Raw genomic sequence first — 25,571 nt, forward strand, 5'->3', positions numbered from 1 at the left:
CAGACTAAACATTTCAGTAGGCTAACCTTAATAATTTAGTTCGAATTCATTTTTTGACTAGAATTTAAGTGACAATTCTTATGAGGAGAAATGCTAAGAGCATCTCCAAATAAGATGTCAAAATATCCACATCAACATTAACGGTGAACAATAAATTATAGATATTTGAAAATAGTCTATGGAGATTTTTTTAGAGTGGAACTCTCTTGTACTCTCAACACCTCATTTTTAAGTAAACAATAAATTCTCAATATTTGTCCCATTAAAGACATTATTCAATCATGAAATAAACTACCGAGGTGTCATGGTTTATTTAAAAATTAATTATGATTATTTTTGTTTTACCTTTTTCTTTCTTTTTTTTTTTGGCCATAGTAGGTACATATTATTTCACTTTCATTTTTACATACCCGCGTTTTATCGCATAAAAGCAAAAACATAAATAATTTTTTTGTTTACGTCGCGAAAATAAAAAGCTGAGATTCGCACTGAGCCAAAAGAGACTGGCTTTTCTCAATCGCCATTGACGAAAGCTCCGCTGTATTTCCCTGAATTCTTCTTCGAGAGATAGAGAGAGGAGAATTGAACGACACCGTCGATCATGTCGTTCTCGTTCTTCAAGCCGTCGAGGCCCAAAACCCCACAGGAGGTGGCCAAGGCCATCAACGACAGCCTGTCAGCCCTCGACACCCAGACCGTCGTCGAAGTCAAAGCCCTCGAAAAGGTCCCCTCTCTCAATTTCTAGGGCTTTTGATTAATTGTTCTTGTTCCAATTTCCCAAACTTGCATTTGTAATTTGGTTATACAATTGGGGGCAAAATCTTTGCTTGGTTTTGCTTTGTGGGTGTGTGTGTCTGCAGCATTGCATTTATCAATGGGAAACTGTCAATCGGGTTGATTTATATGGACCTAAATCTAAGAAATTTGATTAGTACAAGCAAATTTGCAAGTGTAGAAGTGCTTTTCGAGTCGAATATCGTGAGTGAGTATGCAAAGTTACTAGCTTTTGTTTCCCCAATTTCGTTGGCACTTGGCGTTACGAAGCTTAATTGCTAGATATACAGTTGCGATACGAAGTTAATGCCGTGATATATTTCTTTGATTAATGATTTGCTAGTTCTTTTAGTATGATGCTGCTCTACTTTATTATAGGCTTTGGAAGAAGTTGAAAAGAATTTCACAACAATGAAATGTTTGCTTTCTGGAGATGGGGAGACCGAACCAAATATGGATCAAGTTTCGCAGCTTGCGCTCGAGATTTGTAAGGAGGGTGTTTTTGACCTTCTAATTCACAAGTTACCTATACTGGGATGGGAAGTAAGTTATGGTCATTTGTGTCGTAATGTCTGGCATATGAAGCATTGGTTACATGCGATGATAAATTGTTTTCATTTCAGGCAAGAAAGGATTTGGTCCATTGTTGGTCCATATTGATGAAGCAAAAGGTTGAATTGACTTATTGCTGCGCAGAATACATGGAGAACCATTTGGAATTATTAGACTTTCTTGTCGTGTGGTAAGTTTATTTAATGCTTTTTTAAGTACTTCTGTGTAAAATATATATTCTTTCCTTGGTCTTTTCCTAACATGTTGTTTCCACATGTTTGAGGTGTAAGTTTAATTTAATCTTTCCCTTTCTCCTTCACTTTTAGGAGAATTCGTTTTCTGTTGCCAATCCAGTGTGTTAAAGAAAGGGTTTATTTGAGGGAAGTTATCAGAATGAAACCATGTGACTTGTGTAGCAACTATATCATATTGTTGTGTAGTGACAGGATAATAATGATGATGCTCTTGCGAGACATTTGGTGGAAGAGGGCATATGAAGTGTTGGATACTAGAAGTATATCTGAAGTGTTAGGATACTAGAACTACGCCGACGGTATAATCATGATGATTCTAAAGCAATATACCCGCAAGAATACTACAGCCTGTTTGCTAATCAATCATCAATTATTATATTGTGAATTGGCAAGGTCTCTTTGTTGACTGTCATGTCATATTTTGACCGCAGACATCATGTTCTCTATCTATGCAATAAACATTTTGCATTCATAATTCTGTTTCACGAGTGCATGTATTTTTCCATTCATAATTCGACTGTTTTAAAATTTGTTTATAAAACATTTTGCACAACCAGAGTTGTCTTGTCTAAATTCTGCTGATGTCGTCTTGCAGTTTCTTTACTTAAAGTTTATGTAAGTGAACCACAGACTCATGCACGTAGCTAGGTGTAAATTTCACCATCAGCTATGACTAATGAGACATTGTCCCTAATGTTTTATAAATTATACTTGTCGTCATACTTTTTCAACTGGTAAATTAATAATTGCACGACACTTATTGGTTTCTTTTTCAAGCAGCTATGATAACAAGGAAATTGCTTTGAATTGTGGAAGTATGTTGAGGGATTGCATTAGATTCCCTGCACTTGCAAAGTAAGACATTTAAACTTTTCACCTTTTTTTTCCCCTAATGGTTGTTGCAGGTCGGTAAGCCTAAAGTAGATCTTATTTTGTAAAAGGAGCTGCTCTGTTGCGTTTCATTAGAAGATTGTTAATGATTGTAAAACAGGAAACTTTTGGATTAACTAATATGTGGGTGCAATAGAGCTGCTACCCTCTTTTGTTCGTTCTTTTTATCTTTAAATATTTCAATTTTCCTTCAAAATAGCAAAGCAAGTTTCTTTTATTCACACATTTGATTTGTGTAGTATTTTTCAGATACATACTGGAGTCTGCGAGCTTTGAGTTGTTTTTTAAATTTGTGGAGCTGCCTAACTTTGATGTTGCTTCTGATGCATTCTCTACCTTTAAGGTCAGAACCTCGATCTTCAATGATGTTGGACCTTTGTATTCGTTGCTGAGCTTTTATGGCCCTATCTGTTCTTTCATAATATGTCCCTGAATTTGGCAGGATCTACTTACTAAACATGGAACGGTGGTATCTGAATTTTTGACTGCTCACTATGATGAGGTTTGCTCAATCTTCATCTTAATATACTTTTCTGTACAAATATAGTCAGTGGCAATTGTAGCTGTGTGACTTTGTCATATGTTTATGTTGATTGAATATTTTTTTCACTTACGATATCTGCTCAACTAAGATGCGTCTTCACTAGCGTATTGGTAGATTGTAGTGCATATTATTTTGAGCTTATCTGATAAGAAATTGTTGTTCTAGTTCTTTGATCTATATGAGAAGCTCTTGACATCTCCAAATTATGTGACCAGGAGGCAATCTTTGAAGGTTGGTTCTGGTTATCTAACTTTGCAGCTTCTGTCTATTATTCTTTTGGTCCATGAGATAGCACTAAAGAATAAATTGTATATGGATTTTAGCTTCTCTCCGAATTCCTCTTGGAGACTCCAAATTCACATATAATGAAGCGCTACATCTTAGAAGTTCGGTACTTGAAAGTCATGATGACGTTGCTCAAGGTATTGAATTTACTATTGATATTACTGTCTAGGACTATGAAGACCAAATCATGGGTTCTACATTGAAGTGTGCGTAAATATTGTTACTTCGTGCATTTAGCATGTTGTTTAATATATTTTGTAATATGAGCAGGATTCAAGTAAAAACATCCAAATCTCTGCCTTCCACATCTTCAAGGTGCGTCCCCTGCTCATTTTTCCTCTCCTGCTCCCTGGATGTGTGTTTGTATGAATGTGATTAGAATATGGAGTGCATTTTGTACGCTGCTTTTTGAACGTCATGCAGTGAGGGATGTGGGTTGGAACAATGTAAAGATGCATATAGCGTACGAGTTAATCGACTTTGTAGGATGGGAATGTTGACTGGCCGTCTGATATTGATCCATAACTTCACGTTTGTCAACTTCATAAATAAAAGTCTGAGATTACTTCGATTCCCAATCATGTTTCTCAATTTTTTGCATTTCGTTTAATACTGATTATTCTATATCTGTGTTCTAAATGCAGGTCTTTGTTGCGAATCCTAATAAACCACGGGAAGTAAAACTTATCCTGGCTAAAAACCATGAAAAGTTGACGGACTTGCTTCAGAATCTTTCTGCTGGAAAAGGTTCTTAACTTTTTACCTTTCTGGCCATTCAACTCTTTGCAGGAATTGGCTTGTGAAAGAATGATGGCGCTTCTAAAAATATTTTTAACTTTAATGTCATATTTATCCCCGCTGATTTATAGTCTCATTACAGGCGATGAAGACGAGCAATTTGAAGAGGAAAAGGAGCTGATCATCAAGGAAATCGAAGGAGTATATCAGCTAGTTAATCTGTAGAATACCTCTCACATCTGCTTGTCGTGCTTGTTCTGATATCCGATTTTCTGCAATTATCGTCCGACAAAACGCCATGTGCCAAAGAAAAGGGAAAAGAGTATGGATGGAGTATAATGCTTTCCGGAGTCGTGTGTATCAACAACTGTATGCCCTTGTAATCTTTGTTGAACTACGAAAAGAGAAGCAAAAAGGAAAATTGTTTTGATACATGTCGTAAAATCTCCGAAAAAGTATGTAAAAATGGTTGTTTTTCAGTGCTCATGAGCACTTGTGAGCTATATATTTGTTCTTCTGTGGGTTTGCCATCTTATAAAGGTTTTGTGTTTGCAAGGTTTTGTGTTTGCTTGATTGATCAAACTCCTACAGATTGGAGAGTTCTACATGGTAATGATTGAGAGAAGAATTTTAAAACTAGTTTGCTCAGAAGTTGCCCATAATCTTTTTGAATTTGATTCTTAGAGCAGTTCCATCGTGGGAAAGGCCCCCCAGGCAATACATTATACTATCCATTCCATCCAGTGAAGAGTAACTGCTCTTAACAGTAACAGTCTTTTGCATCTTCACCGTTGCACTTCAATAGCCCTGGCAATAGGTAATAAAATATTAGTATTTTTTTTATTTATAAAATAATATCAAGATAATTAAAAAAAGACAAAGCAAAGAGCAGCATCTGACTCTCTCTCTCTCTCCCTCTCTCTCTCTCTCTCTCTCTCTCTCTCTATTGAAATGAAGACTACCAACACGGCCACCACAAACACAAAGCTTATCCTCCTCCACCCCCAAGCAATCCACAAACCCACCACAAACGGCGAAAGCCACTGCCTGTGGCTCCTCTTCTTCTTCACCTTCTTCACCCTCGCATTCACCCTCCCTCTCATCAGCACCACCATCCCCCAAACCCTCCCCACCTCCTCCCTCACACCCACCTCCGTACTCCCCCTCCCGCCTGCCGTCCTGGACGCATTTCTTCACTACACCATTTCATCATCAAACACCTCGTCAGCACCCCACATGTCCCCGCCGGAACTCACCTCCATATCCTCTGCCCTCACCCGCCTCTACGCACCCAACTACAATTTCCTCGTTTTCGACCTCACCGGTCCAGAACCTAACAGAAAAAAAAATTTAAAAAGGCGTCTAACGTTAGCTGACGTCAGAACCACCTTAGGCACTCGGGCCGACATGAATATACAGGCCTGGCACTCGGGCCTACTTAGGCTCCCTTGCCAGCCAACGCTGGACTTCCTCCCTTGGGCAATCAGGCCCTGTGCTAAAGCTTGTCCATCGAGCAAAAGCTCCCGCTGGAGCTGCTCTTAGAAGCATGTGTTTCCTCAACTCATGATTGACTTGGAGATGTTAGTTGACTTTTTTTTACGGCTACAATAATTTGGTATCAAATGCCGCTATTTACAAGATATGGGCTTTCATTTTCACTTACAAACAAAGAATAATCACCAAGAGTCAAGTCTCCCTCTCGCTATATTATTTGTAAAACAAATAGAGAATAAAAGTTAATTTGGTATATAATGATTTGAATTTTTATGATCAAATTAGGACTTGGTCTGACACTTAATAAGATATGAGTGTTGTTATTTCTACTAGTATCTTATGTTCCCACTCACTTTTTAAAGAAATTTTCAATTACAAGTTTGTTATTTGTAAAATGACAGATAAAGACCTTATTTACCCTCTTTTAGGGTTATCTTTTTTATAAAAAAAAACTAATAAAAATGGCTTTAAAACTTTGAATTTAATCAAAAGCACAAAAATGTGTTTGTAAGTGAATAGTACCAAGAGTGACTTTTTAGAGTAAAAATGTTATTTTTCGTTAAAATGAACAATACCGGAGTGTTTCGTTAAAATTCCCTTTAAAACAACCAAAATGTTGGCACAATCAATTTGTTAAATAAACAAGTTGGGCGTAATAACTCCCATGTTTTGTTCATAAACGATTTGTCTAGCTTTAAACCCTAACTCAAATTTTTAATTCCCTTCATTCAAAGAAAGCAGAAAGCAAAACGAAAATGGGCTTAGAAGATGACGTTGTTATTGAAGAGGTAGAAGATTAAGTTTTCATGAAAAAGATAGAAGATGACGTTTCCATGAAAGAGGTAGAAAACGATGTTTATATATTATTTGTTTATAATTTTTTTAACTTTTTATGGTGGGTGAATTAAACTATGACTCAAAAAATAAGACAACGAAGTGAGTATAACAGCTCCCAAGTTAATTTTTTTTAACTATATCAAAACGCCCGTTTAAACAACTCTATTTACAAAAAGAGATCGGACTTAAGTAAAGAAATACAGTATTGATCAACTGATTTAGTTAATGATTGCTTAGTGAGAATATTCCGGTGGATATTGTATTTAAAATTGTTTATTTATTTTACAATTTCGGTGCGTCATACATGGTACCATATACATCTTAATTCTATAAAAATTATTTTATTTAAAATACATCTTGTGTAGAAGAATTAAGAAAAAAAAATATTCTAATTTAGCATTTAAAGGGATATTTAATTCACATTTTCCTTTCAAAATATTAAAAGTTAGATTACGCCACCTTGTCGCTATTCTTGTAAAGAGTATTTACTCGATACGGATACAGAGTCCCGGTTCATCTCCGACTCCGAATCCGATTTCAGAAAATCTCTATCCCCCCAAATCCCAGAAAATTCCCGCAAATCTCGAAAACCCCAACCTCTCCTGCTCTCATCCATGGATTTCTTTAAGTCGGTCTTCTCCGACGACCCCCTTCCCTCCGACGATCTGCACCCGGACGCCCAAAACGACGGCGGCCACCCGAACCCGGACTGGGAACCGGACCGCAGTCCGCGTCCGAATTACGGCGCCGGGGCGTGGAGCTTCGGAGGTCTGATCACGACTCTGGCGACGAAGTCCGAGTCTGTCATCCAGAACTACCGCCGCGATCTCGAGGAGTTCGGGTCCGGGTTGAAGAAGGAGACGGCGGTGATCCGGCAGGTGGCTTCGCGCGCCGTCAAGGGTCTTCCTGGTTCGCTCGAGGTCGGCGCGTCGGTGGCTCAGGAGTCGCTGGAGACGGTGGGGCAGGCGATCGATGATATCGGAAGCACCGTCTGGAAATCGACGGCGAGGATCATCTCTCACGGTAGGGACGCAATCTTAGCTGATGATGATGTTGAATCTGATAATTTGGATGATAATGTTAGTGGTAATCGTGAGATTGGTGGTGATGATAAGAGATTAAGTAGCAGTGGTAGTGATTTGAGAAAGTACAGTAGGTTTGAAGCTCAGGTGCGTGCGGTTCAGAGTAATTTGAGGACTTATTTGGAGGAACCGGAGGATTTGGAGAGCTATGGGAGCTGGAAATTAGGGTTTGTGCTGGACGAGAAGGCGGAGGAAGTCGAGAATTTGATGAGGGAAAATGGAGTGATTGGTGAGATTCATGGGGAGATTGTGCCTGGTAAGGTTGACAATGAGAGCTTCTGGGCTAGGTACTTTTATAGGGTGCATAAGCTGAAGGAAGTGGAGGAGGCGAGAGCTAAGCTCGTGAATCGGGCAATTTCAGGTGAGGAGGAGGATTTGAGTTGGGATTTTGATGATGATGATGAAGATGTAGGGAAGGAAGAGGGTGATGGGTCGGATTCGAAGGTGGGTTCGAGTGGGAATGTAGAGTTGGAGAAACAAAAGGGAGCTTCTTGTGAGGCTGCTGCAAGGGAGGGTGCTGATGTTGAGAGTGTTGAAGTTGCTGCAAGGGAATCAGTAAGTAGCGATGGTGGGGATAAGGCAGAATCCAAATTTGATGGAGTGTCGGAGGGGAAGACGGATGGTGGTGATTCTTGCAAAGAGAGTGATGTATCGATTGTTTCGAGCCAGCCCTCAATGCCTGAGGAAGAGGATCTTGGGTGGGATGAGATTGAAGATTTAGGAAGCATAGACGAGAACAAAGGGGATGCAACGGGGAGCAGCGCAAACAGAGCTGATTTGCACAAGCGGCTAGCAGAGGAGGAGGAGGATTTGAGCTGGGATATCGAAGATGATGAAGAAGATGGCGCTATAAAATCACATTGAAACTGTTTTCGCAAGAAGATCGCAAATGGTATGTGAAGATAATTGTTTATTTGGTTGTTACACGACGTAAATATATTCTCTTACTTATCTGTTACTTTGAAGTATAAGTGATTTACATTCACATTTATGTCACATTTTGTGGTTCACTTAAATTAGAAAACCCGATACGGGTTTCCTTTGCTATATGTTCAATGGAGCTCCTTGCACCCTAATTTGATACCTAATTCGATATGGCGTGTGTCATAATTTCTCTTATGATCAAAACACAAACATGTCTAGCGAAATAAGAAAATCCGGTGTTCGAACAAGTTGAGCAACCAAATCCATAAAACGGAAAATGAATCGCATAAATGAAAACGAATCGCTCGGTATTCGAACTGTTTAAAGAGTAAAAAGGAAACATATACTCTACATCCACAATGATTATGTTCAGGCTTGGACCATATACTATGTCCACAATGAGCCAAAACCAGACTGCAGAGAGTTGAGTCGGTAGTCGGTACTCAGCATGACTAATTGTTGCTTTCCCTCAGCATCCGCAATATAGTCAGGAACAGGTTCAGAATGTCAAGATAAAGAGTGATGGAGGCCCAAATGTACTCATCGTATGTGAAGCGCTTGATCAGGTTGTCGGTGTCATAGACAATGTACCCAGAGAAAATGATAGCGCCAATGGCACCATATACGGCGTTAGTTGTAGGGCCAAGAGGGAAGAACATCTACACAAGGGCACAAGATCACCAAGTCAGATCGATATTTCAAGTATTTAGGGTATAGTATGCGCATGCATTTGACTAATTAGACTCAAAGAGTTAGCCAAACAAAGTAATAGAAAGACAATCCGACCTGCATGAAACCAGTTAGGAGGAGGACAATGAGGCCGGTGAACAAGACTGGTCCGAGGAAGCTGAAGTCCTTGCCCTTCCTCGAAGCCCAGAAGGTGTAAGCAGTCAAGGATGCAACCACAGCCGAGGTTAGAATTAAGGCTTCAAGCACAATTGCTCCTGAAACCACAAACATAATCAGATGAAAAATCAGCAACCGAAATAAACCCTACAATCGTTTCCAGATTGCAAGATGTCAGTAAAACATTCAAAATGTAGGGAAATAAAACTAACCGTCTGTATTCGCAACGGCCACACCAACCGTGACACTCAAACTCAGAGTGAAAAGTCCGAGGAAGACAAAATTGAGGGGATGCTTCTGCTGATACACATGCAGGGGCCACAACACTGCAGCAACATTCAAAGGTTAATAAGATGAAGCAAATATTTCCCCAAGTGTAATGTTATCAAGGACTTACATGTGAAACACCCAGCAAGCAATTGGTTCACTGATTAATTCAATATAACGAGCACAAATCTATCTTAGAAGCAGGCATTTTTCGAGTTAGACATCAATACGATCATATCACCGACACGATAAAATCTCTAATTTTCCGAGTATTTGTAACAATGTAACCGCATCACAGATAAGAAACTAGATAAACCAAACAATACCCAAATTCGATCACCATTTAAAAAGACCAAGATCGCCCACAGAATACTCAAATCTGAAGCACTTTTAAATCTAGTACCAAATAATCACCCACCAAAACCCCAAATCAACGAAAAAGCCTCCATCTTTGAATCCAAAATCCAAATCTCAGATCTAAAATCAATATCTATAAAAACAATTACCACAACTAATGCAAAAAACTAGAGGTTTTGAGTTTAGGGTTACGTACAGATTAGGGGAAGGATGGCGAAGAAGAGGAGAATTCCAGGGCTGCCCTTGAGGAGATCGTTGATCGGAGCGTAGAGGACGGTGACGAAGGAGACCAGAGTGGTCAAAACCATCTGGGCGGCCAAGATTCCGTACACCTTGCGGATGAATCCCCATCGGAGCTGGTTCTCGCCTTTGCTCAGACCTGGGTACAACAACTCCCCCGACTCTATGTCTACCTCCACCGCCTTGCCGCTATTCGTACCCACCTCCGTGTACCCGTGCATCTTGTTCATGATTTTCTCGCTCTTTCTCGAGAACTTTCTCTATCAGAGGAATTTTCTCGGGAAAATTGGGAGGGAGAGGGGAAAAACGTTGTTGTGGAATGATGGGGGTTTGTTTCTTTTTGTTGGTGGATGATTCTATTGGTCTCTCTGGCCGTTTTGATAGAGTGAGTGGCGGGTCTTTTTTGGACCGTGACGCTGCATTTTATGGTCGATGGATTCCAAGACGCGTCTTTGATTTATGACGATGATAATGATTAAAATAACATAATTTAATTGAGACTTAATTAAATGGTTAAAAATGCATTAACATTATATTAGGTCAAGTGGCTCCGGATCCCTTCCACCATATTAGGTTAAAAATGCATTAACATTATATTAGGTCCTGTGGAAGCTTTTCTAGTGAAGTCGTGTTGTCTCAAAAGACGTTGAAGATAAAAATAAACAAGCATGCATAATTAAGTTTTGAAGAAGACAACCAAATTAATAAGGAAGACTTTACAAAGAGATGCATGCATAGCGCTCATTTTCAGAAAGAAAAAAAGAATCACATTTAGGTACAATTGCTTCTTAATTGGTGGAATTCTTGAATAACAAATTAGTGGATAGTGACCGATGCAATTCTTGAAGGATGAAGGCAACTCTCCTACAAATCTGTTGCTTCTTATTTTCAATGTTTTCATGTGATATAGTGAGCCTACTGTGGATGAAGGCAAGTCTCCTTAGCATTTCTCTACAATACTTGTTGACTTGTAGGGCATACATAAAGTTGGATAAAATTTATGTGGTCATTTAATCAATCAACTGTAGCAAATAAATATACAGTTCATGATACTTAATTTCAGTTTACAACCCTCAAGTTTTTTGGTTTTCGACATTTGGTACATTGATTTTTTTTTCATTCCAAAATGGTACTTAAAGTCATAATTCAGGGATACTTTCATACATTTGTTAAGGTTAATGTTAAATCAACCGTTGACCAATGACATGACACACACTTGGATAATAACTAGACGTAACATGTCAATATAGACCCCACATGAATATTAAAAAAATTAAAAAATGAAACTTGAAAAAATCAATATGGGCATTACGCTCAATAATAAATTTTGTTTCAAATGGTTTTTTTTTTTTTTCTTCTCTTTTATTTTTGGTCAGAAAGGTTTATTCTTCTCAACTCCTATCTTTTCCCATGACCCCAAGGACCCCAAGACATTGGGGAGAGAGGGAGAGAAATCCATTGAAAAGAAAATTAATTACCAACCATAGGATGTGAATCCAAGGGCCAAAATGAATTGGTTAGTCGGATCCGAGCCCATCCCCGAGGACCACTTCCAATCTGGGCTGACTGGGGCGCCACTTTCAGAAGCTCCCAGATCCGATCTGCCACCACTTTCTCCGATGCATCTGCCATTTCATCTCAAACATGCTACAAATGTAATCATCATAGACAATTTAACAGGTGACCAAAACATAGCCACATCTTTATACAGGAATTAAAGTTTCCACAATTCAAGTGGGAATGTATTAACTTCATGACTTAGTAATTTTAAGTCTTGGTCCTTGGAATTATTAGTTGAGAAAACACAAATATTTGTTGACCTGTAGTTAGGGATGGACAATGGTTATACGGACGGGTAACCGCGGTTAATTTACCCATAACTGTTTATACTCATACCTGCATAACCGTTTACCCGTTGGGTAATTGCCTAAACGGTTATACCCATACCCATAACCGTTTATAAACGGTTAACCATACTCATAACCGCATACCTATTTAACCATAACCGTTTAATACCCGTTTACTCATTTATCATTTTTAACCCATTTATCTTTTTTTTTTACCATTACCCTTTTTTCACCCGTCTACATGTTTTTTAACAACTTGAAAATTAAAAAAAATTTGTCATAATTTTTTTTTGACAATGAAACACCGTTATAGGTACATTCATCATACATTTCCATATTTTAATTTTTAAAGTCCTTATACCATTTCAATAATTGAAATAATAGTTTACGGACGATATTTTTAATTGTTACCAATGAAGGTAAATATAATATTTACTAAGTATTCTTGGGTTACAAAAATTGTTTAGAAGAGATTTCTGTCAATTTCACGGTTACCCGCAAGGAATTTAAATTAATTTGGCCAATTCTTTGATGATGAGAATCATCATTCCTGTAGTAGTGTTATTGAGAGAATGACAGATGAATTCCTTGCTAATTTATTGGGTGCTAAGTATTATTGGATCGAGAACATGGTTTGTGTTAGTTTTACATATATAAAATAAATGGGTAAACGGTTACCCATTTATAACTGTGGTTAATACCCATAACTGCCCATTTAAATTTCGTGGGTAAATGGTTATACCCATAACCGTTTATTTATCTAAACGGTTACCCATAACCGTAACCGTTTAATTTAAATGGGCGGGTAACCACAGTTACCCATAACCAATGGGTATTTGCCCATCCCTACATGTAGTGCATGCAAAAAGTTGGATAAAATCTATATACTTAGGATTTATTATTTGTTTTAAATGTTGTTTGCCTTAGCCCTTTGGCATGTGTGACACACCCCGACCCAGGATGTCCACCATGACTCCGAATCGAGCTGTGCTGGCCGACACCTGGAAGGTGACGAAGTCATAAAGTGTGATAATGTATAAAATGTGAGTAAACTAAAACCTAAAAGTCCCTAAGTACATGAGTGCGCGGTGAGCGGATCTGGACCCATTTCACGCGTGATACAGAGCATAGGTATAGTGCAGTAAGATGAGACAATGATCATACCATCACAAGAAAACATTTGTACCAAAAAGTGCCACGAATCCTCGTCGATACGGAACTCTGCTGCTAGAACCTGAAGGGGTACAAAAATAGAAAATGTGAGTGAGTGAAACAAAACTTTTCAAACCAATTCCAACTATCAAAGGTAGTAGCCCCTCACCGTAATACCTGTATAATTTCCTGAAAAATAACAAGTGTGACTATAAATCAATACCATAACCAAAATAATAGTCTCATAGTTATACCGTGTCAAATATCTCAATAAGAATAAGTACTCAGGTGAAATAAATCAATATGAAATGACATATTAGCCGGATCGACCTATAGTGGCATGTACGGCTGAAATAGCTCATCAACATGCTAGCCGGAGTCACCTCACGTGACATGTAAAACTTATCCATATCTCATCAATCAAGACTAGCTCATAAGTCGGAGTCACCTCTACTGATCTGTATGACCTATACATATCTCATCACATATCTCATCATATATGCTAGCTCATCACATATTTCATCATATATGCTAACTCATCACATATTTCATCATATATGCTAGCTTATAAGTCGGAGTCACCTCTAGTGACCTATACGACTTATCCATATCTCATCACATATGCTAGATAATCACATATTTCATCATATATGCTAGCTCATCATATATCTCATCATATATGCTAGCTCATAAGTCGGAATCACCTCTAGTGACATGTACGACTTATTAATAGCTCAATAAGTATACCTGCACACGAGTCGGAACCACCTAAAGTGGTCGTACGGCAGGACTGGATGTAAATAAATACGCTTAAGTGCTACAATCACATGAAGACTGTGCGAATAATCGTGGGTCACCTACAAGTCGGAACCATATAAAGTGGTCTGTACGACAGGACTGTGCACCTACCTTGGATCCGAGGTGAGCGTAAGGTGCGGGAGGTGAACATCACGTGAAGGACTGTGCCCTAACCACGGGCGGGATCACTAACACCGGGGTGTAGGTTTATGAGCTCTGACTGTATCTATTGTTATATATACGATTCATAGGCAACCTGTACGACAGTGTCGGAGTTGCCTATTATTGCAACCTACATGACCAGGTCGGAGTTGCCTAAACATACATGTAGTCATACCATAACCCCATCATTTCAACTAATACTATAAACTCACCTGAACTTACCTGGGTGTCCTGCGTTCACCTTTGCACTTCAAAACGTTCATAATAATTATGTGCAGGTAATATACATATAGATAAACCACGATGAAATCTAATACTCAACCACGTTATAGCATTTCCAATTATATACATATATATATAACTAATGTGGCATAAAAATGCATAAACTATAACGCCCTACTCCCGAATTATTTATTTTTGGGAATAATTATCGGTGACAAGCCCAACTAGACACTAGTTTAATTAATTATCATTACTTACGCTTCCTTACTTCAAATTCTTGATTCTTTACACATTGATTTATGACCAACATTTAACCACAAAATCATAAGGTTAAATCTCATATTTTCCACCAACGTTAGATGCAGGCGTCGCCGTGAGTGACGGTCAACTGCCCCGACTTGCCGGAAAATTCAACTATTTCTAAAAATTCTCAAAAATTACGAAAATGAAGATCTCGAAGAGTAGAGAAAACTTTATACCTGCTGCCAAGGCCAATTTGGCTTGGAAAGGCTTTAATTTTACGAAAACCCACAGGAACCCTAGTTTTTGGGTATTTTCGATTCGACTCCATGGATGCTCCGACGCCTCTACCATCACTTGGGTTTTGTTCCTGAGGTTGAGGGGAGCCTAATGGTAGTGACAATTGGCTAAGTTAGCTTCACGATTTGTGGATTACCGCCAAACACCCACACGTACCACCGGTGCATCTCTCTTGAATCTAAGGTCAAATTGTACGAATTTAGGGGTATAAATGGTAGAGGGAAGGCTAGCGAGGTGTTTCTAGGTGATGGTTTGGCTTAATTCACCGAAATTTGGCCAGGAAACCATCGGTTTCTATGGTTCCCGTCACACGGATCAAAGAAGACCCGTTTTGGGTTCCCTCATTTTCTTCTTCTCTCATTTCCCTCTTGGTTCTTCTCTCCCATTCATCAATCTCACTCTCTCCTCATTTCTGATTGGGTAGTGCCCATCTCCTTCCTCTCCCTCTCTTTCGCTGCCATCAGGCAGCCATCCCCCTTCCTCTTTCTTATTCTATTTTCCCTCTTCCTCTCCCTCTCTTACGCGTCATGAATTAACGATCAACAAAAATCAATACCCTCACCTCTAGGGAATTCTCGTAAATTTCACATTTTAAGATTTATAAAACAATAAAATTTGGGACGGGCTGTCACAATGTGTGTGATTTACTTGTAGTGCATGCAGAAAGTTGGACAAAATCTATAAAATCGTTTAGTCAATTAGCTGTGGCAAATAAATAAACAGTTCATAATACTTTTACTCATTTGTTTTTATATAGTTGAATAACTTAATGATTTCATATTTTACTATTTTTTTTAAATATGATCTTTACAAAGTATTTTATAATATGAATGGTTTCGATCATAAATACGAAAATTCTTGAATTGAAAACTAAGTATCTTGAGGAAGTTAATTTAATGAAAAAAAAATGATGCTATTGTATATAATGACAAACATAGGCATAGTTATGGGGGGTGGTGGCAACGATAGCAGTGGTGGGGGTAGTGGCGGTGATGGCAGCGGCAAATGTGGGGGTTTGGTGGTTGTGACAATAATAGGGTGTAGAGGTAGCAGCGGTGGCAACGGTAGTAGTGATGATTGTGGTGGTGGTAATGGTGGTGGTGATATAAGATTAGTCGTTGTAGTGGTAGGTGGTGGCGGTCTTTGTTCTTCGAGGTCGAAAATATACGTAGAATTATAAATAATGTCAGTTTTCCTTAATGAGGGTATTATAAGAATTAAAAATATTCATTAAACACTTAGCTCCACTTTATTAAAATTTCTCATTTGTTTTTGTTATGGATAATGTTAGGGAGACCAAATTTTTAACAAAAGCAAGTCTTAAATGTTGTTTGCCGTAGCCCTTTGGCATGTGTGTGATTTACTTTTAGTGCATGAGTTAAGTTGGACAAAATCTGTAAGGTCATTTAATCAATTAGCTGTAACAAATAAATAAATAGTTTATAATACTTTTATTCGTTTGTTTTTATATAGTTGAATGACTAAATAATTTCATATTTAATTAATTTTTTTGGATATGATCTTTACAAAGTATTTGAACGGTTTCGATCATTAATACAAAAATTCGTGAATAAAAAACTAAGTATCTTGAGGAAGAACTCCTCTCATCCATTGAGTCATGAACGAAGCTAATTCATAATGTTAAATCTTCACTTATAAGCATAGTCTGAAATATCGATAATATCGAAGAAATATCGAGGATATTTCGATTTTTTCAAATCATGGATATTTCGGAACATATCCATGTACATATCGTTCAAATATCGACAATATCAACGATACTATCGGAAAATATAGATGTCGATAATTTCACTCACACTTTAGCAATATTTTGTCAAAATATCGGTGTAATATCGCTAAAAAATCGCTAAAATATCTAAAATATTGATGTAAAGGAAGGAACAAAAAAAGAAAAAGAAGAAAAAAAAGGAAAAAAGGGAGGAAAAAAAAAACACAAAGGGGATTTGAACCCCTCCAACACCTGTAACCACCATATATCACTTATGTTTTAGTGATAATATGCTAAAATATTTATATTTATATGAGTGGCATGTTAACAATTACATGCAAAACTATTTTGGGGATTTATCATTTGATGAATACTCTTCATAATAAACTCACTCTACACATAGAGTGATGAAGATAGTGAAAATTTTGAACCTTATAGGAACTTTATGTGGTACTAAAGCACTCATGTATCTTACCATGTAATGTATAAAGTGTAAAATATTGTAGTAAATCATTATATATAAATGATTATGGTGTGTTTAATTTTTTTTAATTAATTACTACATATTTTCTACACTCACAGTGTTTGCCAGCTCGCTGTATAATCAACTTAAATCAGTTAAATTCATCATGTAATGCATTTCCTTTTAATTTTTTTTTGATAAACTAATAGATAATTGACTAAATAAACATTCTCCAAAGTTTCAATAAAATTTTCCAAGTTTTTCTTACAATTTCCGTGGTTTTTATTCAATTTTTATCGATATCGATAATATCCCGATATTTCCATCGAAATTTCCATGTTTTTGGACTACTGATATTTCTGATATCATCGATATTTTATACCATGCTTACAAGTGAAAAAGAATACCACTAGACTTTAAAAGTTGCTGTCTATAGGCCATTGCGCTAGAAAAAGGTAGAATATTTTTTTTTAGCAAACACTTTTTTATTGTTTAACTTTAAATTGAAACAGCTTTATGTGAAAAAAATTAATACCAAATGAGGCCTTAGTGTGGATGCAAATTTCCGCCGTCTTCTCCCTTGACGAAAATGCACATGTAAAATAATAACAGCTAATATTAAGGTCAAGAGCCTTGCGAGCCCATGATGAATATGGGGGCTTTGGCCGAAGAATCTCTGATGTCAAAGTTAGAATTTGAGAGAAAGTGTTTAGAGAAATTTGGAGAATTTTGCAAGAGAGTTGAAATTATGTTTTTGGAGAAATGAGGTGGTATTTATAGGGGTGTGGCCGGCCCCCTTTGGAGAGATGGGAACTGGCCACATATGGTAGTTTTTGGGTGTAATTACAAGATATGGTAGTTTTTAGGAAATTAATCAATTAATTTAGGTAATTAATCATATTTTGAATGAATAATTGAAGGTTACATTGTGGGGATGATTTGATGAGGATGGATGAAATAGGTTTTGAATAAATACCTATTTTGATCACTTTTGACTCTGATTGTGCCATGATTGTCCGTTACTTGTGCGTAGAAGTTGCGGTGTGTCTCGAGGGTAATATTGTCATTTTACACCCAAAAGTACATATGTCGCCTACATAATTTTCTTGATTATTTTTACTCCACACTTAGTGTTACAAGTTTACACAAAAGGTGGAGAGAATAAATTTGTTATATTTACACCTTTTTCTTTCATACTTTTTGAATGGGAAATTTTATTTAAACTCATCTAACCTATTTATACACCCAACTTACTCTTTGCACCCATTTAATTTTAAACTAAACTATTAATATCTCTTTAAACTCAAATTTAATACCTAATATACCCCCATAAAACCAATTCAATCCACAAAATAATATATGTATGCATTTAATTCAGAAACCTTTTTAATACAAAAAAAAAAAAAAGTAAATAGACTTGGGAACTCCTCCTCGGCCACTTTGTTTTCTCGTAGAAGCTCATAAGAAGCAGAGCTCACTTCATGACTACCCTCTCTTTTCACTGCACTCATGCAAAAACACGAATCCCACGAGCTTCTAAATTTTCTTTGAATGATGACCAGTTTTCATATGCATCTGGAAGGTCCATTTTGTTAAATGTAACTACATAAGGCTTTTCAACAATTTCAAGGCTAAACAGTTCCAACTCCAGACGAACTGCATCAAACTCAAATTCTGGCATGTGAAGAGCCATCTACAACATGTATCTGACATTTCCAGAAAGATGAAGATCTTTTCAATAACAATGGTTTTGATAAAGAATAAAACAACCACGAGGATTCAACCACATGACTCCGCCTGCAAGGATGAACGCAACTACAAGCCCTTTACAAGTGTATTCTTCATACGCGAAGGAACTTTAAAGGGCAATGGGAGAGAGAGAGAAAAAAATAAAGAAGAATGAAATAAATTCTTGAAAGTAAAAACAACTAAATATCATTCTTTATTTTTAGTTTCTATTGTGCGTGCCCTTCCTTACGCGTTTTTTTACATCTCTCCCACCACCCTTCATTGATTCTTCAACAAATGTAAGATTGAAATCGAAGAAGAAGACTAAGAAGATGGAGAGAAAATGGGGTTTTGGGTTTATTGATAAATTTGAGTTTTATTATTAATTTCATTTTGTACTTAATAGTAATTATGCAATAGGATAAAATAGACAATTAACATTCAAAATTTTAAGTTGGGTGTAAAAAGAGGTTGCATAGGTTTAAATAAAATTTCACTTTTTGAATTCCTTGCTATATTTACACCAAGGAGTGAAGAGAATAAATTGGTTACAAACTCATAATTTAGATTTGAACCTAAAACTTTTTTATTACAAATAAAAAAAATCATTAATTTGGTATTGTACCAAACGTTCGATTAATTTAGTCAGTATTATTCGATGACTATTTATCATATTCGACTGAAATAATCAGTATAATTTGAGGTACCAAACAAGGCCTAAAGTTCTATGAAAAATTCTATAGTGTAAAATAAATACTCTTTAGCCGTTAAATTGATGAGTTTACTCAAGGACTCTAGATTTATAACTCGCGGCAAATAATGTCTTTTCGCACATGAAGTAAAAAAGTACAAAACTGGCCTTTTTTTATTTTTTTATTTTTTACAACAAGTACAAATCTGTCTGTTTTGTTTTTTCTTTTTGCTTTTTGGATCATCCGAGTGTCCTTGTTTTGTTTTCTTTTGTGCAAGTGAAACTCGGAAGGAAAACAAGATGCATATTATTTTTAACAATGCTAGGATACTAAAAAATGAATAGATTTTTTACTCAAAATTCTTCATTTTTGAATCACATAGATAATAGATTTGCTTATGATTAAAATTGTTCATATTATAAGTCATTTTGTAGAGATAATCTTTACAAAAAGTGAATTAAAAGTAAGGTCGTTTAGTCAATTTGTTATAATAAATAGATAGACGGTTCATAATTGTTTTAACAATTCCTTTCATCTATTTTTATATAGTTTGATGACTAAACGATCTTATTTTCAATTGATTTTTTGGTAGAGGCGATTGTTAAAGAGTGATTTATAATATGAACGTTTCTTATCATAAACTCGAAGTTCTATGAATCGGTAACGAAAAGTTACAAAATAAGAACTCCTACTCATTCTTTGAGTAGCCAAATATTATTCTATTATTTTGGTGTGATGGTTCATAATAATGTAAAATAAAAAGATAAAATGGATCTGAAAAAAATAAATTAAAAACAAATAGATCTGGAAAAAAAAAATACAAAGAGATCATGCAAATTCCCAAAAACAAAATGATAAAATAATCCTATCAAAATAAAAAATTGGATGACGATGATGTCAGTGGATGCCCTAATGGGCTCCAAATTACAATCGAATTAGGTCAAACCCTGAAATAAGGAGCACAAGAACGCCAGCAGAGCAGAGAGATCGAAAACCCAATACACTTGACATTTCATTAATTTCACAAATTCATCAGATTTCTGAAGGGCGCCCTCTGAATTTTTCCCCAATCAATTTTCCCGCCAAAATACGCAAACGAAATCCCCCAAATGGCGTCTTGAGCTTCGAAATCATCGCTCGCCACTCGCAGTGTTGTTAATCTTCCGAAATGGGCTTGGAATCCAACTCCACCCACTTCACAAATATCAGAAGGTAATTTGGAACTTAAACCCTAAATGTGATTTTTTCCCAATTTGATTTATGTCCTACCCAATCAAGCTTAATTCTTTGTTATGCATTTTGTATTTGTGAATTGGGTGTTTTTGATTTTTTGTTGGGTATTTTTCTTTAGTGTTTTTTAAGTGGATAATGCTGTGTTTGGTTGCTGAGAAATTGTTTTTATTGATTTCATAATTATGTTTTTATTTTATTATTTTGCTAATCAGTGTTCACATTCATGACTGCTGAGTTGCTGACCGTGTTAATTGATTAGTTTTTGTATAAGTTTGCTTTCGAGGATCAGTTAATGTTGCTTCAGATTGTTAATCTAGATGTTGTGGCTAAGGTTGTAGTTTGTAGTGATTTTTCATGTCGTTTTATTTTGTGTGACACGCAGCTTAGATACCGATTCTAAGATTGAAGACAGTGGGAACAACTTAGTTATAGAGGCATATCCTTTAGGAATGATGCCTCCGATGAATGCTGTCGATGCAGAGGATGGAGAGTCTGGAGTACTGGAACCATATGTGGGGTTAGAGTTTGATTCAGCAGATGTTGCCCGTGATTTTTACACTCTCTATGCAGCACGGATGGGGTTTAAAGTTCGAACTGGTCAGTTGTATCGCTCGAGAACAGATGGGTCAGTTTCTTCTCGAAGATTTGTGTGCTCCAAGGAAGGATTTCAGATTAGTTCACGGACAGGCTGTCCGGCATTAATAAGAGTGCAGAGACGCGATTCTGGGAAATGGGTTGTAGACCTTTTCCTGAAGGATCACAATCATGGTCTTGATCTTGAATCATCTACAGAGGAAAATCATACTCTGATTTTGCAGAAGAAGAGTTCCATGCCGACAAATACTGTTGTTGAAGTGTCTCATAGGCCAAAAGTCAAATTGATTAAGGCAATTGAGGATAAACCACATTGCCCGTCTGGAGTTATAAGTGCCAAGCGCTTAAAACGGGGTGAAGAGGAAATGCAGTCAGAAATTGATCTATCTGCAGGTCTAGAGTTCAATTCGGCCAATGAAGCATACCAATTTTATCATGTGTACGCTGAGAATACAGGATTTAGAATCAGGATTGGTCAATTGTTTCGTTCAAAGCTTGACGGGTCAATTACATCTCGGAGATTTGTGTGCTCAAAGGAAGGGTTTCAGCATCCATCAAGAGTTGGTTGTGGGGCATATATGAGGATTAAGAGACAAGATTCTGGAAGGTGGGTAGTGGACCGTTTTGATAAAAATCATAACCATGAGTTTGAGTCTCACCTGGAAGTTCAAAAGAAAAATCTATTTTCTTCAAAAAAGTTCATAGAAGAGGAGATTGGAGGGCTGGAAATTGAAGATATTGTTGACATAAACAGTGGAAACCTTGTCAAAAGACGAAGAGAAAATCACATTGGAAGCGATTGGTACAGTGTGCTGTTTGACTATTTTCAAACCAAACAGGCCGAAGATACAGGATTCTTCTATGCAGTAGAAGTTGATAATGGTAGTTGCATGAGTATTTTCTGGGCTGATGGGAGGTCTAGGTTTTCATGCAGCCAGTTTGGTGATGCCATTATTTTCGACACCTCATATCGGAAAAGTATTTATCTGGTGCCATTTGCCACTTTCATTGGAATCAACCACCACAAGCAACCAGTGCTTCTTGGTTGTGCCCTAGTTGCTGATGAATCTGAGAAATCTTTTACTTGGTTGTTTCAAACATGGCTTAGGGCAATGTCAGAGCGTCGTCCTCTGTCAATAATAGCTGACCAAGATGATATGATCCAGCAAGCCATCATGCAAGTTTTTCCAGGAACCCATCATCGTTTCTCCTTGTGGCAGATCAAGGCAAAAGAAAGTGAGCATCTAAGTGTAATGAATAGTTCTTTTAAATATGAATATGAAAAGTGCATTTATCAGTGTCAAACAGCCGATGAATTTGAAACCGCATGGAATGCACTCCTCAGCAGGTATGGGTTGAAGGATAACGCTTGGCTGAAAGCAATGTACGAAAAGCGCAGGAGTTGGGTTCCGTTATACTTACGAGCTACATTCTTTGCTGGCATCCCCTTCAATGAAAGTATAGAATCATTCTTTGGTGCACGTTTCAATGCCCAAACTTCACTTAAGGAGTTTGTTTCACAATATGAAAGAGGCCTCGAGCGACGGCGTGAAGAAGAAATAAAAGAGGATTTTAACTCTTTTAACTTGAAGGCCTACTTGCAGACAAAAGAACCATTAGAAGAACAATGTAGAAGATTTTATACACTGAACACATTCCGGGTATTTCAGAAAGAACTTCTACAATCCTATAGTTATCTAGGATTTAAGATTTATGATGAAGGGGCTATCATCAGGTATTTGGTCCGCAAGTGCGGGAATGACGATGAGAAATATGTAGTCACTGTTGGTGCATCCATTCCTGAAGTGAGCTGTAGCTGTCGAATGTTTGAATTTGAAGGTATATTATGTAGGCATGTGTTGAGAGTTTTCCAAATCTTGGACATAAAAGAAGTACCCCCCTGCTATATCTTACGCCGTTGGACTAGAAATGCAGAATATGGTATTCCTTGTGAATCTGAATTGGGTGGAAATCCCCGAGAACTGAAGACCTTGATGGTGTGGAGTTTGAGAGAAGCAGCGTGTAAATACATAGAGGCTGGGGCAACATCTCTCGAAAAGCACAAGCTCGCCTATGAAATTATGCGAGAGGGTGGACGGAAACTTTGTTGGCAGAGGTAAGCGAGTGGGGAACAATAGTCAGTCATCTCGGTTACTCTGTATGGATAGATTTTGAAGTTTTTGAGCTGCATAAGTGGCTAGTCCTTGATTTGCCTTGGATAATTTGCTGTTGGTGAGTGGATCAGTCATGTAAATATTTTGTTCCCAGTTGATGTAATGCCATATTTTCCTGGAGACTTGACTTCCACTGTATTTGCTGTCAATTCCATCAATTGAAGCGTCACTGGGAATGCATGAAAGTCTAATGTCAATCCCCCCTGGAATTTTACTTCAATCTCTCTTTACCCACTGAATCAAATTTTGCAACTTAACTCCTTGAAACAGGATTCCTTAATGATCAACCATAACCAATGCAGAAAACATCCGAGTCCGTATTATTAACACTGCCACTACCGCATCTGACCGTAGAAAAGAATCTGGACCGTTTTATTAATTCGGCGACTATTTTATACATAAGCGCACTAAACACCCGAGTCCGTACTATTAATCCTATCAAATTCCTTATAGGAGCTGCCAAATGAGGCCTTATTTCAGTATCCCCTAATTAGGATTTCTTTCCTCTTTGACCTCCAATCCGACAATGTAATCCTAACAATAAACATAAAATAAACCACAAGATAATCAAAAGTAATAAATATCGTAAGAAAATTGTATTCGCACGCTTGTTAAAAACACGCATATTTACGCACGAGTGTTAGTAATTAGGTTACCTTTTCTTTTTGTGAAAAATTTGGTTACCTTTTACCGCAAGAAATTTTGATGCCTATATAAACGCAAATCTCATGATCGTATTTTCATCTTTTATCATAGGAAAATTTGAGATTAGTTACAATTCTTATGGCCCCAACTTCACGCTCGTTTGTGAAAGTTGTGGCTGTGCTCGTTTTCATCACCACAGTCACAGCGGCTGCCGCAGTGGTAGTCCCTGGCAGAGGCGGCAGTAGAGTTGGTAGTCGTGGCGGCAGTGGAGGTGGTGGTCGTAGCGGCTATGGAGGTGCTGGTCGCAGTGGTAGTGGAGTCGTAGTCCCCGTAGGTGGTGGTAGCGGCAGTGGAGGTGGTAGTACTGGCGGCAACAGTGGACATAGCGGCAGTCCGCATAGCACGCCGGGTAGCTCATCTAATAAGAATGCCAGGGTGCCTACATATGGTATTAGTAATACGATCGTTTGGTACACAGCGTTTCATTACTTGCTGAATGCCATGGGGCGGTGGTTAAAAAAAAAAAAAAGACGGCTTAATTTTGTGTATTTTACTTTAATACAAATATCGGTCATATAGTAGTTTAGATTACGACCTAGTTTGGGAGTGAGGTGCTTAAAAAAAAGCACCTATGAAAAAAAGCTGTGAGGGTTTTAGGTGTTTGGTAAATTGAAAAAAAAAAGGCTTATTTTGGAAGCTGCTATGAGAATAAGCTGAAATCAAAGGAAAAAGCTGAAGCTGCTATTTGTAGCTTTGGAAAACTGGCTTTTTTTCAAAGCACATGGAGCTACAGTGCAAATACCCCTTCTATTAAAAATACAAAGATTTGGACTCTCAGTTCCTAGCTACTAATGTTATTTAACCGAAGCTTATTGGTTTTCAATTTTGATCGAAGTCTTTGACTTTTAATATTAATGTATTTCCATATTAGTTTTTTTTTAACTTAAAATTGGAGTTTGTAGTTGTGTATATTTATCTATATATATATAGTGAGCACCCTAAAGTGTGAAACATTCAAAATATCATAAATTGCCATTTAAGAATTTCATAAATTACAATTGAACCAAAAGAAGCTAAAGTATTTAACCATATTTTTATTTTGAATGAATTTGATATTTAAAATTATAGAAAACAAAAAAAAAAAAACAAAACCTCCCACGTTAGTGGGTGGTTTCATGTCTTTAATTCATTTTTTTTATAAATAATTTTTAAAAAATATGTAAATTAATTATTTAAATAAAAATATATATAAAGGTCAATTGCCACACACATATGCGTATGACAAGAAGCTGGTAATATTTTAAATAAAATTCATAATTTGTGGGATTGAAAATATTGAAAGATAAAAAAATTCAAAATCAATAGAGAAAATTATGTTTTTCCATAAAAAAACATGTACATATAAAAATAAGAAACATATTGTATACATATATATATATATGTATATGTATATACATATATATATATGTATATGTATATATATATATATACATATATATATATATAT

At 37.0% G+C, this 25,571-nt stretch overlaps 4 protein-coding genes across 5 annotated transcripts; 3 read left to right on the top strand and 1 right to left on the bottom strand.

Moving 5' to 3' along the window:
- The first annotated feature begins 414 nt into the window (after positions 1-414).
- On the top strand, positions 415-4,593 carry LOC103453044 (uncharacterized). Of its 2 annotated transcripts, none has more exons than XM_008392577.4 (11): positions 415-724; positions 1,153-1,317; positions 1,398-1,516; positions 2,361-2,435; positions 2,721-2,814; positions 2,914-2,973; positions 3,181-3,246; positions 3,339-3,437; positions 3,571-3,615; positions 3,945-4,047; positions 4,181-4,593. In XM_008392577.4, exons 1-11 carry the CDS (start codon positions 602-604, stop codon positions 4,261-4,263), a joined length of 1,032 nt encoding a protein of 343 aa, XP_008390799.1. In that variant the 5' UTR covers positions 415-601; the 3' UTR covers positions 4,264-4,593. The 2 variants fall into 2 exon arrangements, 1 of the variants encoding a protein (XP_008390799.1); XR_011574591.1 differs by having other exon boundaries at positions 442-724; positions 3,571-3,854; positions 4,181-4,358.
- A 2,075-nt stretch (positions 4,594-6,668) lies between these two features.
- LOC103453045 (protein DOS2-like) lies at positions 6,669-8,500 on the top strand. Its single transcript, XM_008392578.4, has one exon. The coding sequence runs from the start codon at positions 6,984-6,986 to the stop codon at positions 8,313-8,315; it is 1,332 nt and encodes a 443-aa protein (XP_008390800.3). The 5' UTR covers positions 6,669-6,983; the 3' UTR covers positions 8,316-8,500.
- Positions 8,501-8,641: 141 nt separating this feature from the next.
- Positions 8,642-10,544, bottom strand: LOC103453046 (BI1-like protein). Its single transcript, XM_008392580.4, has 4 exons — positions 10,042-10,544; positions 9,434-9,547; positions 9,162-9,319; positions 8,642-9,034 (listed from the first exon to the last, which is right to left on the bottom strand). The coding sequence occupies exons 1-4, from the start codon at positions 10,313-10,315 to the stop codon at positions 8,828-8,830; spliced, it is 753 nt and encodes a 250-aa protein (XP_008390802.1). The 5' UTR covers positions 10,316-10,544; the 3' UTR covers positions 8,642-8,827.
- A 9,698-nt stretch (positions 10,545-20,242) lies between these two features.
- LOC103453047 (protein FAR1-RELATED SEQUENCE 7) lies at positions 20,243-23,639 on the top strand. Its single transcript, XM_008392581.4, has 2 exons — positions 20,243-20,630; positions 21,034-23,639. The coding sequence occupies exons 1-2, from the start codon at positions 20,587-20,589 to the stop codon at positions 23,363-23,365; spliced, it is 2,376 nt and encodes a 791-aa protein (XP_008390803.3). The 5' UTR covers positions 20,243-20,586; the 3' UTR covers positions 23,366-23,639.
- The last annotated feature ends 1,932 nt before the right edge of the window (positions 23,640-25,571 follow it).

This window comes from Malus domestica, chromosome 13 (genome assembly GCF_042453785.1).
Source record: "Malus domestica chromosome 13, GDT2T_hap1".
Taxonomy (NCBI): Eukaryota; Viridiplantae; Streptophyta; class Magnoliopsida; order Rosales; family Rosaceae; genus Malus; species Malus domestica.

What these genes read in the sequence shown, in the direction of transcription:
- LOC103453044 (XM_008392577.4), top strand. Translation starts at nt 602, where the DNA reads ATGTCGTTCTCGTTCTTCAAGCCGTCGAGGCCCAAAACCCCACAGGAG. An exon ending in TTAGACTTTCTTGTCGTGTG is followed by an intron (nt 1,517 to 2,360) that starts GTAAGTTTATTT and finishes TTTTTCAAGCAG; the next exon opens with CTATGATAACAAGGAAATTG. An exon ending in ATGCATTCTCTACCTTTAAG is followed by an intron (nt 2,815 to 2,913) that starts GTCAGAACCTCG and finishes TGAATTTGGCAG; the next exon opens with GATCTACTTACTAAACATGG.
- LOC103453045 (XM_008392578.4), top strand. Translation starts at nt 6,984, where the DNA reads ATGGATTTCTTTAAGTCGGTCTTCTCCGACGACCCCCTTCCCTCCGAC.
- LOC103453046 (XM_008392580.4), bottom strand. Translation starts at nt 10,315, where the DNA reads ATGAACAAGATGCACGGGTACACGGAGGTGGGTACGAATAGCGGCAAG. An exon ending in GGCCGTTGCGAATACAGACG is followed by an intron (nt 9,320 to 9,433) that starts GTTAGTTTTATT and finishes TTGTGGTTTCAG; the next exon opens with GAGCAATTGTGCTTGAAGCC. An exon ending in TCCTAACTGGTTTCATGCAG is followed by an intron (nt 9,035 to 9,161) that starts GTCGGATTGTCT and finishes GCCCTTGTGTAG; the next exon opens with ATGTTCTTCCCTCTTGGCCC.
- LOC103453047 (XM_008392581.4), top strand. Translation starts at nt 20,587, where the DNA reads ATGGGCTTGGAATCCAACTCCACCCACTTCACAAATATCAGAAG. An exon ending in CACTTCACAAATATCAGAAG is followed by an intron (nt 20,631 to 21,033) that starts GTAATTTGGAAC and finishes TGTGACACGCAG; the next exon opens with CTTAGATACCGATTCTAAGA.